The 21,781-nt window shown below is 38.1% G+C and overlaps 1 protein-coding gene across 1 annotated transcript in view; it reads right to left on the minus strand.

The window, feature by feature from the left end:
* Positions 1–13,695: 13,695 nt before the first annotated feature.
* The window catches only part of Atg3 (Autophagy-related protein 3), a 178,808-nt gene continuing 170,722 nt past the window's right edge, over positions 13,696–21,781 (minus strand). The window contains exon 9 of the mRNA XM_090412361.1: positions 13,696–14,515. Coding sequence (XP_090268487.1) covers positions 14,356–14,515 — 160 coding nt within the window. The 3' untranslated portion in view covers positions 13,696–14,355. The remainder of the gene's footprint in view (positions 14,516–21,781) is intronic.

A 21,781-nucleotide genomic window follows, 5' to 3' on the forward strand; every position in this document is an offset into this window, starting at 1 on the left:
ATTACCGTATATAATTCCTGTATTTGCCCCAAAAAATTTAGTTTCACAGGATATCTTAGCTGCATCGTTAACTACCAAATTTAATGAATGAGCAGCACACGGAATAAAAAAATCCCTTGAATTTATTTCAAGGATTTTTTCTGCAGTCCATTATGTTTACCTAGCATATTTGAATAGTTTGCATAAGCTTGGCAATGTAAATCCGAAATGTTAATATTCAATAATTTTAAATACTTTTTAATAAATTGAAACTGTCCTTGTCCATTGGCATCATCTGAAGATTGAAAACCCAAAAAAGGGTTCATGAATTTCTGCTATATTTGCACACACTTTTTTGCACACTAATTCTTTTACTCATGAAAGGCTGAGAAAATACTTTAAATTTTAAAATTAAGGAAAACAGTTGCAAAGGAGGGATGAAATATGATCATCAAAAGGCTCTGTAATTAGCAGATGAATTACATTTTGTCGGTAAATTTGGAACACAGTCAGGGCTGGATTTAGACTTGCTGAGGCCCTAAGCTATACAAAACCCAGAAGTCCTCTACTGTTTGAAATTGCATCAGCTGATCTCAGAAAAATTTAAAATATATACGCCTTTTTAATATATGAAAATATATTCTTTTAATTTTTATTAAAAAATAATAAAGTATGCGTTTACAAAATCACAGAAATAATTATATAATTAAAGGGTTTTAAAAACGACAAATAAGGCTCATAGAACACAAAGTTTTATTGTTCAATTATTCCCCTGGGGGCCTTTTCTCAGTTAAAGTAGGGAAAGCCAAAAGGTCACCTTGGGGCAAGCCCACTTGGAAGGACTATTTAAGATTAAGAGTGGTCAAAAATTATTGGATAGATACCCTTTGAAGTTAGCCGACATTTTAAAAACTCCCAAATAAATGCTTTTGAAAAAAAAAAAAAAAAAAAAAGACAAAATATGTCAATCACTTTTACAATGCGCCAAAATTATTTTAATGTCATATTTTGTATATTTAAAATTATTTAGAAATTATCATCGTGATATGTCTGACTTCATTTGAGTGATTTTTCTACGAATATTTTTTTTATCAATTTTTATATATTTTTTTTTTTTTTTTTTTTTTTCATTTGAGGCCCCGGCCGATTACGAGGCCCTAAGCCATAACTTTTATAGCTTATACGTAAATCCGGCACTGAACACAGTGTACATGGAAATAGTGTAGTACGCCATTAAAATTCACTTTGTGAAATGATTAAAACATTTCACAAAGTGAATTTTAATGGCGTATTACATAGGTAACTAAATTATTTCATCCCGGAGAGTGGTTTTTTTAAAATAGTTAGCCATAAAAATGTACAGATAGAAATTTTTTTTAAATCTGTAACATTTATTTTTAAGATGTACTATATATAGGCACACTAATCGAATTTGGGTATAGAAAAAAAAAAATGACGCACTAATCGGGGTCGCATTAATCGTGGGATTGCTGTATGTATGTCAGTTAGCTTTGAACTGTAGCTACAGTCCGTGTTGAAGTTCTATTGTTAAGCAGCTGCGTGCGTCTGATTTCACGAGTGTGCCAATATCGGATAGCATAGCTGAAAGAATCCGGTAGATTATAGATAAGGTTATTATTTATGTGATGAGGGTCCATAACAATTTCCTTGACTCGACTATGCGGCGTTCCACCTCGTCACGGCATATATGAAGGTTTGAAGTTGTTGTCCAATTTATCTCATGTTGACGGCCTTCATTTGTGTTTACTGAAAACAGTACGTGGCTAGACAGGGCACTTGCTCTAGTTCTTCAGTAGGCAATGTCCCTCTGGTGTTCTTCCAGACGTAGGAGGATGGATTTTTCAGTTTGGCTATAATATTGTTTCCCGCAGTCACACGTGATTTCGTACACTCCTGAGAACTGTAGATGGTTGTGAGCTTGTTTGTATTTGCTTAAAATCGATCTTAGTTCAGGAAGAGTAAAGAAACAGGTTTTTATGTTGAACTTTCGTAAAATTCTTCTTAGTTTCGTGGAGAGCGAGCTGATGTAAGGAGATATAACCTTTGGGGTTGTCTTGTGTTTCTGAGTTGTTTAGATGGCGGCGGTATAGATGCTTATTAATTTTCGACGAGTAGCCATTACTTGTGAAGGTTCTTTTTAGATGTTGTAATTCATTTTTTAGCTCATATATATATATTAAGGATACCAAGTAATTTTATAAACTAGGTTTTTTTTTTAACTCTTTCTCCCACGTAAGCAAAACAATTAAGTTTGCGCCTGAACATAGTTCAAGTCTAAAGGTAGTGCAACACCAGGGCAACTCATTGTAAAAGTGGGTAAAGCTCTGCACACTCTTCTTAGAATTTCCCATAATGTAAAACACATCTCACTAAGGAGATGTATACTGTTATACATTATGGGTGAGGGGTCACTACCCAGACCGGTTTCAACCTTTTTTGAGGTCTCCTCAGTGAGTAGCTAGACCAAGGTTTTTGACAATTGACAATTGACATTTATGTCTTTAGGGGTGAAGCAAGATGCTTTTCATATTCCCCGCTATCTGTTGTGGTTGCAGTGAAGGTAAAATTTATGAGCAGAATGCTCGCCCTGATTGGGCATGGAGATTATGCATCACTAAAGGAGGCCAATATAGCTTTTGGTCTTCTGTATTTGAATATGTCCGTTGGATCGTATGCTGTAGCTTGTTGAACCAAATCGTTGGGATGTGTGGACGTCTTTAGGAAAAACTTGGTGGCTAAGGATCGTAGCAAAGAGAAGATATAGGGAATATTTGTGTCTCTGTGGAGTTGAATGTTTCTAACATACCACGGAGCATTCAAAATCATTCTCAGGCACTTGTTCTGCACTCGCTGTATTTTGATGATGTTAGCATTAGAGGTGTGGCTCCAGGCCGGAGAGGCATAGGTGATTATAGGACGAATCGTCAACTGGTATAGCTGCAATTTGATTCTGTTGCTGAGCTTGCTATTTCTATTAATTAGCGGATAGATCTGTGCTATGACTTTAGATGCCTTTGTGCATGCAGACTTGGTGTGTTGATTGAAAGATAGCTTTTTGTCGAGAATTACACCCAGGTAATTTGTTTCTGACTGCCAGGGAATTTTAATATTGAATAGTAACAAATCTCCTACAGGAGACATTGGCCTTTTTGAGAAAAGAACGGCTGAGCTTTTCTGGGGGTTGACTTCCAATCTCCATTTAGAGAACCAACCCTCCAGCTTTAGAATGTTTTCTTGAAGCTTTCTGGTAATGAAAAGGGGTCTGAGAGATCTGGTTAGTATTGCCGTATCGTCTGCATATAGGGCCAAAATGGAAGTCATCGGATTGTGTGGGATGTCTGACATGTATACAGAGAACAGCAATGGAGCCAGCAGAGATCCCTGCGGCACTCCAGCAAAGATGTGGCGCTGGGAGGATGTAGAACCGTTGATTTTTACTTGCATTGATCTATTTTGAAGATATGAGTGGATTAAATGAACCATTTTAGGTGAGATGCCGGCTGAGATAAGCTTGTGCAGGAGTCCAAAATGCCAGATTTTGTCAAATGCTTTGGATAAGTCTAGGAAAACAGCGCCTGTGCACTGGCGCCAGTTGTAGCTGGTTGTGATGTATTCAACAATTCTGTGGATTTGCTGGGTAGTACTATGGTGTTGCCTAAAACCAAACTGTTCTTTTGGAAGGATGTTTAGGTCATTTATTGAGGTTTGAAGTCGTGAGAGGATGACCTTCTCTGCAACCTTACCCAGATTTGAGATGAGACTGATTGGACGATAATTTTGGGGTAGGTGTGAGTCTTTGCCTGGCTTATGTATGGGAATTACGTCAGCCAGTTTCCAGGTGGAAGGAAAATAGTGAAATCTTAAAATTGCATTTATTATACTGGTCAGGTACACTACTGCCCTCCGGGGCAGAAGTTTAATCACACGATTAGTAATGCCGTCTGGTCCAGGAGCTTTTTTGTTCTTTAAATTTTTAATAATGTCATATATCTCAGCAGGTGATGTTGATGCAATATGGTCAGTGCTGGTGATAGGAAGTTTCAGTGAGTGTCTGACCTTGCTGTGAATCTTATGTATGTGGTCAAAGTCAAGGTTTCCATACGAAGGCCTGCATTGCTCTTCCAAGCTGTGCGCTATAACCTCTGCTTTGTCCACATCTGTGTGAGCAAGGCCCTGATCAGTTAATATTGGGGGAAGGGATCTGCCTTTGTTTTTGGTATTTTTCAGTAGTCCCCAGATGGAGTGATCACTAGGTGAAATGGAGGATAACTTTTCATCCCATACATGGTCTCTGTGAGCTTTCAGTGCATCTCTTACTGCCCCATTTAATCTGTTTAGATTTGTTTTGTCTTGTGGTGCACACGTGTTACGGAATCTCTTTCGAGCTCTGTTTTTATCTCTGATTAAGTTCATGATGTCTTCAGGCAAACGATCTGGCTTGCGGGCAGATTTGTAGGAGGAAGCTACCTTTATAGCAGAATTAATTTGTTGTGTGAGATTTGTAACTGCAGTTTCTACTTCTTCTTTTGTGTGTATGTGAGGAACAGGTCCAATATGATCCTTGAGTGCGGCTGACAGTCTTTCCCATACAATGTAGGAGTGAGAAGGAGGACACAGGAATTCCTGATTTCCCAGATGCAGCAGTATTGGATTGTGATCGGATGATAGTTCATCCATAGAAATGATACTGTACTGAAGTTTAATATCCTGCAGGATAGCTATATCCAGGATATCAGCAGTGCCGAACGTACTGAGATGAGTTGGTTCGGTGGGGCCTGCCACAACAGCGTTGCTTGATCCTAAGTAATTGAAAAGGATGCAACCATTCTTGTTTGTGGTTGAACAATTCCAGGCAGGGTGCTTGGAATTCAGATCCCCGGCAATAATGGTGGGCCCTCTGATGCCTAAGATGGCATTTAGATCAGAGTGAAGTAGAGATTTTTGGGGAGGATTGTAAGCTGAGTAGATTTTCAGTTTGCCAGTGGAGCTGGTGACTACTTCCACTCCTGTGATCTCAAGGTTAGTGGTTGAAGGAATGCTCACAGAGTGGTGCTTAATGTAGTTTTTAATGAAGATGGCAGTGCCACCACCTCTGTAGAGTAGTCTGTCATTTCTGTATAGGTGATAGCCCCTTATTGTAGGGTTGTCTGAGGGTCTTAGATGAGTTTCGCTGATTAGAATAACATCTGGCTGATACCTAGATGTGAAGGCACGGAGTTCCAGGATTTTGTTTTTGAGGCCATTTGCGTTCCAAGCAACTATTTGAAGAGATGCTGGAATGAGTTTGTTACTATTCATTTATGAGAGCTGTGAGGATGACCTGTGTTTCACGAAGAAATCTTTTAGTGGAGGTTTCAGTAGGGTTTGATAGGCTAAAATTTTGTAGCATGTTTGCTAGTGAGGCCGTGATAATAGCTGTTAGGTTTTTAGGTGCTCTTGGTTGATTTTGTTCTGGAATTGGCCTAGTTGTACGGGTCACATCGGCATAACTTCTTGTTTGCTTTTGGTTGGAGGTCTCCGACTGTGGTCGATGAGTCTCCGGTTTTGATGTCTGGGCCGCTGGTGTTCTTGTACTGTAGGAGGAGGGCTGATTGATTGCCTCCATCCGTCTGTTCTTTGGGTGTTGAGTGCATCCTTTGTAGTTCGCCGGATGAGGGCCACTGCAGTTGGCACATTTGGCCGAGGTGGTCCTTGGCTTAGTGCAGGTATTGGTTGGGTGGCTGTCTCCACATTTTAAACATCTATATTCTGCTCGGCATAGATTCTGGGCATGGCCAAACTTTTGGCACCTGTGGCACTGCCCAGAAGATGATCTTTTACGGAGTGGTTCCGGTGTGACGATGAGACCACAGACTGTTTTTAAGTTGTAGATATCCTTATATATTTTGTGAATCTCAACAAGGACTAATGGCATGGGAGTTTTGTCTGCTTTGTACATTCTGCTCACTTTGACTGGTGGCAGATCCTGAGAATTTAGGTCAGCAGCGATTTCTGCTGTGTCAATGTCTTCACAGACACCACGAAGGACTACTTTTAAATTTTTTTCTGAACTGAGCGCAAAGGTATGATACTGGATGCCTCTGTTGTCCAGTTCCTTGGTCAACCTTCTGTAGTCTGTCACTGTTGCTGGCTGAATCTTTATGCCTTCATCCATGTTTTTGGCCTTAATGAAGCCAATATGCAGATTGGACATTGTGGATCGTAAAGCTGCCCACTTTTGTTTTTCTCTAAGGATGACCGGAGGCACCTTTTCTTTGGGAGAGGTAGCGGCGTCCGAACCCTGAGAATCCTGTTCCATTACAGTGTTGTCATTGTGCGGTTCTTCTGTTGTTCTTCGCTTTTTGCGAGCACGCACTTCTACAAAGTCTGAAGGTGTAGAAGGCATCGACTCTAAATGATCTTCAGCGACGACTTTGTGAGCACGCACTTCTGCAAAGTCTGGAGGAGTAGAAGGCATCGACTCTAAATGATCTTCAGCGACAGCGTCTGAGACACATTCGGGGGGAAACGTGTCATACAGTTTAACCTTTCCCGGCCAATTTTCACTCAGCAGCTTTCCCAGTCTGAGGAATTCAAAATAAACTTCTTCGAATTTGGCCTCATTAAGAAGTTTTGCCATGACAATATTTGGAAATGTGTTAAGTCAAGGATGGAGAAAGAGTAGAGATTGCTCTGGTGTTCCGAGCAGGTAAAAGTAATCCTGTGGACTTTTGAGGGTCCACTAGCAAATCCCGTAGACACCCTAAGGTGTCTACCAGCAATAAGATGTCGCGATATAAAATACAGCAATGGCGATACTAACGGCAGTAGGCCTAGCGTATCGCCCTTATAACTTCAATTGACTTACCTGGATGGAAAATAAATAAAGTGCCTGTTTATGGCAGTAAGCAATTAACTGAAATTACTGATGAATACGCATAAATCACTAAATCATAACCGTCAAATTCACAATTCACCATCAATAATACACGACACTAAACACTACCACGCGAGCCGCCATCTTCATTTTCCCACCAAGGTTTTTAGTAATACAGAGACTTATCAACTTTACCTATATAAGTTGCTACAAGGTGCTTTTACGTTGAATAAGAAACTCTGGATGAGATAAAGATGTGAGAAGTTTTTTTTACCTTGGGGATAATATATTTTAAGGATACCAAGTAATTTTATAAACTTGTTTTTTTTTTTTTTTCACTCCTCCCAAGTAAGCAAAACAGTAAAGTTTGGGTAGTGGCCCCTTGCCTTTAATACATAGCATCATGCATCTCCTTAAGGAGATGGGCTGTGCATTAAGGGTAAATATTAAGAAGAGTGATCAGAGCTTATTCTACTTTTACCATGAGTTGGTTGACTTGCACTACTTTGACGGTCAGCTAGACTTGCAACACTTGCAGGCGCAAACTTGACTGACTTGTCTGTTTGCTTACTTGGGAGATGGAATAAAAAACCAGGTTTATATTTAAAATAACTTGGTATCTTTAGCATATACAGGGTGTTCGGGATAAATTTGACATATTTATAATTAATTATATTTTTCCGTAAGTTACATGTATTAACACACACTTCTCTTCATTTAAAAGTTTGGACCCTTCTTCATTCATATACAAGATGTCAGAAAGGATGGATAGCTGGAACCCACCTGAATCATGGAAGAGAATAACTTGTATCATGATGATTCGTGCCCGCCATCAAAATAAGGATATTACGACTGCTGCCCAATGCTCCCTGAATACAGTAAAAACAATCAGGCATGAACTAGAGACTTGCAATGGTGACTACCAGGATGTAGCAAGAAGAAAGATCCCCAGCAGACGATCTGATTGCGTTCGTACAGCAGAATTCCTCGCAAATCTGCAGGAACAGGTGTTGAAGAACCCTGGCATTGGAATTCGGGCTTTGTTCGTGGAGTTGCTAACTGTAGTCAAGCCCTGGATAACAAGGGTAGCCAATGGTAGGCCGTATGTATGGCAGCAGGATTCGGCCCCTTGCCACACCTCTGGGAAAAGTCAAAAATGGTTGTCTGAAAATTTCTACGACTTCACCAGTCCAAATGTTTGGCCTCCAAACTCCCCAGACCTTAACCCCATGGATTATTTTGTATGGGGCGCAGTTGAAAAAGACACCAATCGCACTTCCAGTAATACAAAAGCCCAGTTAATGGATAAAATTAAAACAGTTTTTGCGGCCCTTCCCAGGGAGACTGTAGCATCAGCTTGTTCGAGGTTCCGAAGCAGAATTGAAGCTGTGATCGATGCTAATGGTGGTTATTTTGAGTAAATCTTGTTGATAGTATTGTAATTAACTCTGCCTGTAATGTTTTTTTGTCAATTCATTAAATTTAATAGATACAAAGATTTTCTTTTTCCTTACGAAACTGTCAAATTTATCCCGAACACCCTGTATGTATATATATATATATATATATAAATGATAAACCTTTTTGTCACGTTTGTATGTCACAGACACGTATTTTGAAACATTTTGAAACTCAGGGGCTACCACGAGTGTCGAATCTTCAAAATTCGAGTCATCGGAATTCAAGGAGAACCAGCCTACCAGTCTGAAACTCGGGGGAGGCGCCGTACGTGCCTGAAACCCCCCTTTCCAGTCATCAGAATTCAAGGAGAACCAGCCTACCAGATCGGAACTCGGGGGGAGCGGATTTCCCCCTTTCAAGTCTTCAAAATTCGAGTCACCAGAATTCAAGGAGAACCGGCCTACCACTCCGGAAATCGGGGGGTTGGGCAACGCAGGCGCCATAGCCTTCCCCTAGTGCGTGTGTGTGTGTATATGTTAAAGATACCAAGAAATTTTATAAACTTGGTTTTAATCCATTTTTCCCAAGTAAGCAAACAAGCAAGTAAGCCAAATTTACGGTTGGGTTTAAGTATTATCAGGTGTTAGGCAACTCGTGATAAGGTGGCATAAGCTCTGATCACTTGCCTAAGTGTCCCATAATACAAAGCACATATCCTTACGGACATGTATAATGCTATGTATTATGGGAAGGTCACTACCCAGACCAGTTTCGACCTTAATGAGGTCTCGTCAGTGGATGCCAGACACAGAGGAGGTGATACCAAGGTTGAAGTAATGCAGAACTTATATTTACCTATACGAGTTGTCACAGTGTGCTTTGACCTTATTAAATAAAAATCTCAGGATGAGAGAAAGATGTAGAAAGTTTTTAACCTTGGGTGTACTATTCAATAAGGTCAAAGCATCTTGTTGCAACCCTTCCCATAATACATAGAATTATACATGTCCGTAAGGATTGTGCTTTATATTATGGGCAGGGGGGGGGGGGCTCGTGCATAGGCACTGCAGCATCCCCCATTTTTCTCGATACATAAATATATATAAATTTATTTATATTTGTTTGTAATATTTAATTTTATCATCAACAATCATATACAATTCTCTCAATTTGTATAAAAAATACAAATCCATCTTGTAGCACTTGGGAGGGCGAAGGACGCTAGCGATATTGCTACGCGCGCAAGCGTGCGTGCGTACGTACATAAGTGAGATGCGAGCTATTAGCGTAATGGGGCAGTGTACGTCGCGCAGTTCCACTGTTGTTCACATGCAGTTTTCGCCAGTAGTAGAGTGTTCGTAGTGCTTATCGTGTTTACTCCGTCTCTTTAAATATTTGGACATTACAATTAAAGCCATAACATTTGTTATAGTTTTTATTTTAGAACATTATTGGGGTTATGATAATGGATTTTATTTTTAAGTAATTTTGAATTCATTATTATTATTATTATTATTATTATTCAGGCCTCCATGGAGTCAAAAGACTCATCGTGGGAGGTCCTTCCTAAGAACACAAAGTCTATCAAGACTCATCGAGGGGAGGTCCCCCCTAAGAAACACAAATTCTATCATACCACTCCTTGACCATTCTCGCTCTCACCACTCCATCAGGCAATGCATTCCATGGTTCAACCACCCTCCATGCAAAGAAACCACTCCTCACCCTCTTGCTCACAGTTTCCTTTCGTAACTTCCAGGTGTCAACCCTGTAACCACCTCTCAACAGTTTAAAAGTCTGAATCATATCACCTCTCCTATCCACCGACCCCCATAACCATCATTGTACAGTCCTGAAACCATCTTTGTTATCCACCTTTGTACCCTTTCCACAGTTAATTTATCCCCTTCAAATCCTGGGGACCAAATCTGAGAACAATAGCCCAAGTGTAGTCTGATCAGGGTCTTTTACAACAGAATGATAACTGTTTTATCTCTGCAGGTCAGTGTCCTTCTCATTATTGCAGCAATCCTCTGTGTTACCTTCACCACCTTTGTAATATGTCCCCTAAATTTCAAGTTTCTATCAATCCCAGATCTTTTGTCTACCCTACTTCCTTCAGTATAACTCCTCCCATAGAGTATGCAGTGTCCCATCGATGTTTCCCAAACTCAAGACCTTACATTTTGCTGTATTAAACTGACACCCCCCTTCATTTGCCCATCTATCTCGCTTATTCAAATCCTCTTGCAGGGCTGCTGCATCTGCACTATTACTAATAATCCTTCCTAGCTTTGCATCATCTGCAAACAACTGAACATCCCCCTGCAATCCACTGACAATGTCATTGATATAAAGGTTAAACAATATAGATCCCAGCACTAAGCCCTGTGGGACCCCACTTGTAGCCCTCTGCTTCCTTGAAACTGCTCCACCATACACAACTCTTGATACCTATCGGACAGCCAATCCTGATTCCAGTTGACCAATCTGACATCCAGACCCATGTGCTGCAACTTAAATATCAGCTTATCATGTGGCACCTTGTCAAATGCCTTCGCTAAGTCTAAGAAAATGGCAGTATATGCCTTCCCCTCATCTTGTAATTTTATCATAAAAGGCTAGCATATTGCTAAAACAAGAGCGCCCCTTCACAAATCCATGTTGACTCTCACAGAAAACAAGAATATATTTTATTTTTAAGTAATTTTGAATTATAACAAACTGTATAATTTCATAGATAATGAACAATATTTTTTCATGTTTCATTTTTACCATAATTTTGATATTTTATCCAAACATGTATACACTGTACTTACAGTGTGTATGTATATTTCGAAAGTTGCAGCACTCCCACGATTTCAAGCCACTAGCCACCACCGATTATGGGATACTTAGGTAAGTGATCAGAGTAATGCCACCTTTACCACGAGTTGCCTCAGACCTGAAAATACTTCAGGTGCAAACTTGGCTTACTTGGGAAAAAATGATTAAAATCAATAACTATAACACTTTTTTTTGAATGTTAGTCAAGTGAGTTTTAATTTATCATCCTACAAGTTTCACCGATTTTTGCTATTGGCATCTTCAGGGAATACAATTGCTAAGCTATATGAAGGTAACAGACTAGGTTTTAACTGACAGTTCTAATTCATACAAAATTAGTATTGTGCGAGACAATGAGTGTGTCTCGGAAACATGTTTTATTTGTTAAGAGACATAATGTAACTGGCGTGAAAGTTCATTTCTTTGATGTTTAATGATCTGATTAAAGCTTTCCAAATTTCCAGTAGGATTAGACCTTGATTCTTATTTATTCTGAGTCACATCTGACTCAGATGTGACCAAGAAGTATAACCTGATGCAATTTCATGTTAGAATATAATAAATTTAGTTTAATCCTTTATCCAAGTGTGAGCAAACAAAGTTTGCACCTGAAAGTATCTTCATGACTGGGGTAAGGTGGTACAACACCAGGGCGACTCCTTGCAAAGGTGGAGCAAGCTACCAAGAGTCCTATCTCGGTATCTCCCATAATGCAAAACACATCTCCTTGCAGATATGTCTAATGTTATGCATTAAGGGAAGGGCGACTACCCAGACTAGTTTTGACCTTTATCGAGGTCTCTTCAGTGGGAGCCAGGCCCAAGTGGAGATACCAGTCAGAAGCATTAGCAAGGTCATCTCTACCTATAGGAGTTGCCAATTGGCGTGCCACCTTTTTAATAAATTACTCTGAATTTAGAGGAAGATGTTGAAAGTTTATTTTTCACTTGGTTAGAACACCTTACCCCAGTCCTGAAGATACTTTCAGGTGCAAACTTTGTTTGCTCACACTTGGATAAAGGATTAAACTGAATTTATTATATTCTAACCAAGTGAAAAATAAACTTTCAACATCTTCCTCTAAATCCAGAGTAATTTATTACAAAGGTGGCACACCAATTGGCAACTCCTATAGGTAGAGATGACCCTGCTAATGCTTCTGACTGGTATCTCCACTTGGGCCTGGCTCCCACTGAAGAGACCTCAATAAAGGTCTAAACTAGTCTGGGTAGTGGCCCTTCCCTTAATGCATAACATTAGACATATCCGCAAGGAGATGTGTTTTGCGCTATGGGAGATACTGAGATAGTAGTGTTGGTATCTTGCTCCACCTTTGCAAGGAGTCGCCCTGGTGTTGTACCACCTAACCCCAGTCCTGAAGATACTTTCAGGTACAAACTTTGTTTGCTCACACTTGGATAAAGGATTAAACTAAATTTATTATATTCTAACCCAAGTGAAAAATAAACTTTCAACATTCATGTTAGAAGTGTTATTAACAATGCCGCATATCTTTAAACATGCTAAATATGATGTTCGTTTGTATTTTTTTTTAAAAGAAGTGCTGTTGCAGCTTGTAGAGAATACTATCGACAGTTACCTGACAACAGAATACCGGATTCAAAAATGTTTACTAGTGTTCAAAACAAACTGCATGAGACTGGTACTATTCACAGCGGTCATATTTCTTCTGAACATGAAAATGAACAAAATGTGGATGAATTAGAACATATTCTTCAGTCAGTAAAATGTAATCCTATGAGCACATGGAGAATTTCTGCACGTATCAATGTGCCACATACAAGAGCATGGCAAGCTATACGAGCAAGGTTTGTATCCATTTCACATACAGTGGGTGCAACACAACACCTTCTTCCAGGAGATTAAGGCAGTCGATTGGCATTTTGTTAGTGGATAAATGCTAAAACGCTGATTAATTCCATTAATGCTGTTCACCAATGAAGCTACTTTCACCCATGACAGTATCAACAACACTCATAACCAGCATCAGTGGTCAGACGAAAATTCACATACTACTGTAGAAAGAAATTTCCAACCCAGCTTCTCTGTAAATGTGTGGTTCAGTATGATTGACAATCACTTGACTGGGCCTGTTGTGTTACCAAATCGTCTTACAGGACCCATTTATCTACAATTTATGCAAAATGAACTTCCATTATTACTGGTGGATTTTCCCTTGGCTACAAGGATTAGTATATTCTTTCAGCATGTTGGAGCTCCTGCACATTAGTCATCAGGTGACACAATATCTAAATCTAATTTTCCCTGAATGATAGATTGGCCCGGTGGTCCCATTCATTGGCCACCAAGGTCTTCAAGTGCTCACTCCCTTAGATTCTGGTTTGTGGATATGAATGAAAAGCAAAGTATACAAAGAAAAGGTAAATACAAGAGATGAATCGATCACTCGCATAATGGATAATGCTATCCTCATAAAAGAATGTCAAGACCATTTCAGAAGAACAATATGTACTATTACCACATGAGCTGCATGCATTGAGGTTGGCAGTGGAATTTTCAAACATTTATTATGAACTGTAAATTACAGTATTTGTTAATTATTTATGTTTTGTATTCAAACAGTCATAAAATACATACAATAAGTCATTTATTGTTCTTTAATACCTCTCATACATGAACACAGATTACTGGATTCGAGAGTATTTACTAATGCTCAAAACAAACTGCAAGAGACTGGTACTGTTAACAGCAGTCATATTTCTTCTGTTTTATAGCTTTTTATGTGCCAGTTTCAATAAGCTGTATCTCTGCATCCACTGGAAATTGGACAAACGTTTATATGAACTTTTTTTACTCAGAATAATTGATACTATCATCTAAAAAAATATTACTATTCCTCCTAAAACACCCTGTATATGGATTAAATTTTATAAGTGTTTCTCTAGTTTTACATGTAATTCACTGGTACAAACAAAAACTAGAAAATGGCAAAAAACAAAATGCAATACAAAATAAGCATTCAAAAATAGTCCTAAAATGTAAGACATGTCTACTGATAAACTATATTAAATGTCCTAGTACCAACCAAAACAGAAAAATAAGTGATGCAAGACATTTTAGCTATTTGCATTAATTTATTTGCAAATTAAAAAGCCATAAAGAAACATACTTCATAAAGTAAAGCAGTTTTAAGCATATATAATTTTAAAATAATTTAGATAAGTACACTTTTATAAAATTTAAGATTCATTTATTTAAAAAAAAATAATACAGATATGTCCAAATAATATTTATAAGTTTTGCATTGTAAAGTTCTGAGTATAATCATATTCAATAGTTGGGATGACAGCTTGCACAAATTTGAGAAAAATTATAAGGTACATATGAACTCCTAGTTCACCACCACCTTCCATCACTGTTTGTATTATTTTTTTCATTACTTCAGCATGCCTACATAAAAAAAAAAAAGTTATAATAAGTAAATGTTCAAATGTGCATAATTTAATATTCACAAGGCTAGTTAAGAACAGAAGTACATCGGAGAGAGAGATGAAAGCATGTGTACATTTTTATTAACAAGGCACAGATAAAAAGTTAATGTGGCAGTAAAATGCTTTAGAATTATAAGATCCTGGTAGAAGCTTTACAATACGCAATATTGTACAAAAATGCAATACCATATATACAGTACATATACAATGTGTATAACAAAGGGACATGGCTACCGCAAAGGAAATTCAAAATGGTTGTCAGATCCACTTTTATTTTGTATTAGTTATGCTTTTATGGAAATGAAGCTTTGTGCTTTCTTTTCACTATGCCTGAGTATCAGTATAGGAACTGAAGTACCAAAATCATAAATTGCAGTACCTTGGTTCCTGTAGAAGGACCTTGGTTTTAATAAAAAGTTTAGTTTGGCAAGTGCAAAATGCATGATCATCCTGATAGATTTTAATTATAGCAGTATAAATTGGGAAGCAGAAATGATATAATACTAAGGGAGTGGAATTTCTGGAATACTTGAGAGACAAATATCTTAGGCAAACATGCAATAAAAGGAACACAAAATTTAAGAGTTCTGGTCACAACAGAGGATATGATTATAACTGAAATTTCATCCTTGCCCTTAGTTGGTGAGAGTGACCATGTACACTTAGAGGATGAATAGGCATGCACAAGTATCAAAGAGAAAGGAATTTATGTGGAATTATAATGGAGAGATATCACCAAATCATGGAAGTTAATGAAGAAGGACTTTGTCATGCTAAGTTGCACATCTTAAGTGAAAGAGAGAACATTTTGGTGTGAATAGATGACCAATGAAATCAAACAGTAACTGCAGATGAAAGACGTTATGGAAAAAGTATAAAAAGACAGGTGGAGAGCAGTTATATGAGACTCAGTAAACTGGAGTAAGAGAGGAGAGTAGCTCTTAATCCAAGGAGAAGAAATTGTGGAAGAATGACACAGACAAAAATGAGGATCAAATGCCCAATGCAGATGACAAGGTAGAGTTGTTTAATGATTGCTTTATTGAGGCACTTCATCTTGGAAAAGGAGGTTTTATTACTAGAGAAATGGGGAGGGTTCAAAGTTTAGAAGTGCATGAGGGTGTTTCAAATACCAAGTACTCAGAATGTCAAACAAGGCGGTAGGACTGGATAGGATTTTGCAATATGTTTTAAGAAAACATGCTAAGGAACTGACAGCTCCAATGACATGGCTATTCAATGTTTGGCTATGGGAAAGGTACCCAAGAGAAAAGACAGGGCAAGTTGCATGTGGGTAGTGGTGGAATGGTGATGTCAAAAACAACACAACAGTTCATATTTCTTCTGCAGTTAAGATTTTAGAGAAATTAGTGAGGGATTGTATGCAAATGCAGATGAGGGTCAGCTTGGATGTGTTCAGAGGTGCACTTATTTCCATAATCTGACTACCTGTTACAGTAAAGTAACAGGAGTAGATGATGAAGTAAAGGCACATACTGATTTTTTTGGGGAGCTACATAAGCTGATATTCAAGTTGCAGAATGTAGAGTTAGATATCAGGTTAGTAAAATGGATTGGAGTGGAGATTAGCTATCTGATAGATAACAGAATTGTGTGCAAGGGAACAGCAACAAGAAAGAAGTCACAAATAGGGTTCCATAGAACTCAGAGTACTGGAACCTCTACTGTTTAACCTTTATATCAATGAGACACTATCAGTAGATTACAAGGGGATATTCTATTATTTGTAGACAATGTGAATTTGGGAAGAGTTGGTAGTGCTGATGTTGTGAAAGTTCAAAGCAATGATATATAACGACTTGAAATTTGGGATCCATCGATTTAAAGCTACACACTATTACTGGGCTATTGTGAAGGTACTGAAGAAAGCCCAGTGAACTGATCACGATGAAGAGGTGATATGCTTGAGACATTTAAAATGTTGAAAGGTAGTTAACAATACTAGGCAAATCTTGCATATATAAAAAGGACAAGAGGCCATCCCTGTAAGCTGCAAGATGAGAAGTGATTAAGTATAGAATCTGGGAAAAAAAACCATGTTACTCCTCTTAAAACAATTATTATAAATTCGGCTATTATAGCCTGTTTTTGTTTAGGAGTGACCCTTATTTAAATATATTGGCTATACTCAGGGGGTATATATATTTAGAGCATTATTGGTGAGTATAGAAGGCAATTAAGGTAGAATAAAAGAGGTGGAAAAAAATTTTTGGTACATACCTTTATTGATTCTACGATGTCTTCCACTTCCATGATCTCGCTGGAGGTTGTTTACAAGCAGGGGAGGGGTGTTTAGATGCGGGAAAATAAGTTTAGATAACCCAGGTTAATATTAATAATATATATATAAATGTATACATATATTATTTTGAATTAGGGTGCATTTTTGTGGGGGAGGAGAAGGGGAGGAAGGATAAAGACTATTATGGCAACTGGAGGTGGGTTAACGGGGTGTGGAGCCGTTTCGGTCGTGTGACCATCCTCAGAACTTTGTCGGAAATGAGTGTAGGGCTATGTCAGGGCAAAGTTGCAAATGCCCTTATTTGGCAGTTGCAACTTTGCCAAAGTTGTCGCTACATGGCCGGAGGTGTGGCTTAAATTGTAGGTTTTGGACCGTCCAACATTCGAAAATTAAGTAGGGGCGGTGGACGTTATAGAATTTTCATCGCATCTTATGGCAATAGTTTCGGATATTGTTAGCATTGTTTTGTTGTCTTGTTTGTCTATAATTGGCCTTGTCGATTTGGGGAATATGTTTTAGTTCAAGGGCATGAGCTGCAATCTCAGTCTTCCCTGTACTCTGTGTTTTATTTTTCTTTTTGGTGTTGCGATGTTTTTTTGTGTTCAGATGTTCCGGAATGGGAATATTGCAATCTAGCCCATAGGGACCTAATTGTGGAGCCGGTGTAGGTGACGTCACAATCCCCTTGACAAGGAAATTTGTAGACAACGTTGTGGAGTTCAAATATTTCTTTGTGTGTGAGAGATTTTTTAGGTTTGTGGTGAATACTAGTTTATAGTCTGTGTTTTTGAAAATGTATTTGTAGGATTTGTATGTGTTTTGGATGTATGGCAATTTGATGACCATATGTGTCGTGAAGTCTGTTTTGGTTGTATTATGGTTATGACGGGATTTTGCCATATTGTTCGCGTAATTTATTAGATGTGTAGGATAGTTGCAATTTTTGAAAACCTGTGTTAAATATTTTAATTCTGTGTTAAGATAATTGCTGTTGGTTGAGAATTTGTAAGCATTGATAAATTGTGATAGGATGACTGGTTTTTTTGACGGAATATGGGTGATATGAATTGAAATGGAGGTAATTTCCGATATGTGTGGGTTTGTGGAATATCTTTGTAGCTATCTTGTTATTGCTTCTGATTAATGTCAAGTTTAAGAAATTGATGGATTTGTTCTGTTTCTAAGTAACAGACTACAATTCACCTTAGAAACAGAACAGAAAAAATCCATCAATTTCTTAAACTTGACATTAATCAGAAGCAATAACAAGATAGCTACAAAGATATTCCACAAACCCACACATATCGGAAATTACCTCCATTTCAATTCATATCACCCATATTCCGTCAAAAAAACCAGTCATCCTATCACAATTTATCAATGCTTACAAATTCTCAACCAACAGCAATTATCTTAACACAGAATTAAAATATTTAACACAGGTTTTCAAAAATTGCAACTATCCTACACATCTAATAAATTACGCGAACAATATGGCAAAATCCCGTCATAACCATAATACAACCAAAACAGACTTCACGACACATATGGTCATCAAATTGCCATACATCCAAAACACATACAAAGCCTACAAATACATTTTCAAAAACACAGATTATAAACTAGTATTCACCACGAACCAAAAATTAGCAACTCTCCTAAAACTTAAAAAATCTCTCACACACAAAGAAATATTTGAACTCCACAACGTTGTCTACAAATTTCCTTGTCAAGGGGATTGTGACGTCACCTACACCAGCTCCACAATTAGGTCCCTATGGACTAGACTGCAAGAGCACTTCAGGGATTGCAATATTCCCATTCCGGAACATCTGAACACAAAAAAACATCGCAACACCAAAAAGAAAAATAAAACACAGAGTACAGGGAAGACTGAGATTGCAGCTCATGCTCTTGAACTAAAACATATTCCCCAAATCGACAAGGTCAATTATAGACAAACAAGACAACAAAACAATGCTAAGAATATCCGAGATTATTGCCATAAGATGCGATGAAAATTCTATCAACGTCCACCGCCCCTACTTAATTTTCGAATGTTAGACGGTCCAGAACCTACAATTTAAGCCACACCTCCGGCCATGTAGCGACAACTAATGCCCTTATTTGGCAGTTGCAACTTTGCCCTGACATAGCCCTACACTCATTTCCGACAAAGTTCTGAGGATGGTCACACGACCGAAACGGCTCCACACCCCGTTAACCCACCTCCAGTTGCCATAATAGTCTTTATCCTCCCCCCCCCCACAAAAGTGCACCCTAATTCAAAATAATATATGTATACATTTATATATATATTATTAATATTAACCCGGGTTATCTAAACTTATTTTCCTGCGTCTAAACACCCCCCCCCCTGCTTGTAAACAACCTCCAGCGAGATCATGGAAGTGGAAGACATTGTAGAATCAATAAAGGTATATACCAAAAAATTTTTTTCACCTCTTTTATTCTACCTTAATTGCCTTCTTTACTCACCAATAATGCTCTAAATATATATACCCCCTGAGTATAGCCAATATATTTAAATAAGGGTCACTCCTAAACAAAAACAGGCTATAATAGCCGAATTTATAATAATGAGAAGTGATTTTTTTTTTCATGGAGGGTAGCTGGGCCATGGAATACATCACCTAATAGGGTGGAGAGGGCGAAAACACTGCACGAGTTTAAGTATGATAGAGCGTGTTGTCTAATATGGACCTCCTAGAAATCTTTTGACTCCATGGAAGTCTTGAATAGTAATTAATAATAATAGACATATCAAATATTGAACTGAAAGTAGATGATTGTTCATCACTAGTTTAAACAGCAAGTCATTTCAGTGTCTTCATTCCATCAAGAGCCAAATTCTAAAAATATTTCTTGAGATTTTGGCAGATTTCAATAAAATGAAAAGAAAAAGATATCTCACATTTTAAGGTTTGTTAATGATATGAGATTAAACGATAGAGAGAACTTAGGCAGATTTAATAAAAGTAATGCACAGCAGCAATGAGAAATCATAAGGGTACCCCTTCAATATGCATGCTTGGTTTAGTTTTGGGTTTAGTGATACAAGAACAGCTAAGATCATACTGTACAAATAAATATCACAGCAGTAATATTTATCCACATTTAATTAATAAAACTAATAAATTGTATATATAATATGTACATAATCTGTATAAGATAAATAATAATGCTCTAAAAATTTAAAAATGAAAATAACACATGATGAATCTGATAAAATCCAAGTGTACAGGGCTGAGACAGGTTATTAGTTGGTTAGTTAGGTTAGTTGGTTAGTTGTTGGAAGGGGACCAATCGTTCGATGCTGTTGGCACACTCTCCCTCAACGAGTCTTTGGACTCCCTGGAGGTGTCAAATAATAATAATAATAATTAATATGACTAAAATAGTAACTACAGACACTCATTGACAAAATGCTGGGAATTGATACAAATATGTATGATGGATAAAACTAACAGTAGAATTCACACACACATGCATTATCATCCCACATTAGAAAAGAGCATGTAAAATGGCTATGACCTATGCAGAGCCATACAAAAACAACTTACAGTTTATAGTCCACGAGAAGATCCAACTGCCAGAGTTTAATTTCAGGGTTGATTTGATAAAGATCAATGTCGGTGTCTCAATTCCACAATGATTGTCAATTGGATATAAGTTCTTGCTTTATGAGCTGCTGCAATCAGTACAGAGACATGCAGATGATGGAAGCTGAGAAATGATTTGACCTAGCTATGGCATCTGCAGCTCAATGTGGCTTGGGATCCAACACAAGGAACACATTTAAGTGTAGCTTCACAACTGAGAGAAGAGATGTTGGATGCAAGAGAGCTTTGAATATTTTTGCAGTTTTATTCTTATTGCCTGCAGTTCTTATTGTCATGATTCTGTACAGACATTGAGTGGCCACTTTATCAGAAACAGTTTAATACTGAGTGAGACTTTTGTCTTAAGAACAGATGTATTCTTTGTGGCATTGTACCTATTTGATGCTGGGTAAACTGCAGCTATGAATGAACATGATCAGCGACAATGTTAAGATAGGTTATGGCATTCAGGTGGTGTTCAACTGGTATCTGGTAACAGTAAATAGCATGCGACAAAGAAGCACACTCCATACCATTACACCCCTGCCATCAGCCTGAGCTGTTGATACTTGGCAGGAAGAGTCCATGTCTTCATGTTGTTGCCACCATAATCTGGTTCTGCCATCAGCATGATACAGTACAAACTGGGATTCATCAGACCAGGAATCATTTTCCAGTCGTCAGCTGTCCAGTGTTGATGAAGCCACATCATCTTGTTCTTAGTTGACAGCATTAGGACCTAGGATGGTCGTTTATTCCTGTATCCCATCAGTGACAACATGCAACAAACTGTGTGCTCTAAGATTATGTTCTCACAATACTTCCCACTACTATTGTACTGAGCTGTGATTTCGCTGGTTGTGTCCCTCCCCATCACCTTTCACAACCCTTGTCATTCTTCTTCTCTTCCTCCTCTGACCTTGTGCATCAATGAGATATTTTCATTCACAAGACTGCTGTTGGCTTGAAGTTGTCAAGTTATTACACCACTCTTGGTACACTCCACACTGTTATGCATGAAAAGACCAGAAGAGTAGATGTTTGTGATATACTGACACCAACAATCTTACTATACTCAAAGTCATGCCTTTTAGACATTCTGATGCATCACACACAAAACACCTCTTGCTTGATTTATATAGCAAACTGCAATCACCTGATTCAAAATCTTCAGGAATGGTCCATTTTCCTAAATGGGGACAACATAAGTGGACTGTGGACTATACTATATCATGCTGACTACATCAGTATGATATGGTACAGAACAGGACTTGTCAGACAGGTGACATTTCTCCAGTGTTAGGGATCATGTGCACACTGTGGATGCATTCTTGTTCCT

The sequence above is a fragment of the Typopeltis vanoorti genome, chromosome 22 (genome assembly GCF_054136105.1).
Source record: "Typopeltis vanoorti isolate ZY-2024b chromosome 22, IOZ_Tvanoo_1.0, whole genome shotgun sequence".
NCBI classification, from domain to species: Eukaryota; Metazoa; Arthropoda; class Arachnida; order Uropygi; family Thelyphonidae; genus Typopeltis; species Typopeltis vanoorti.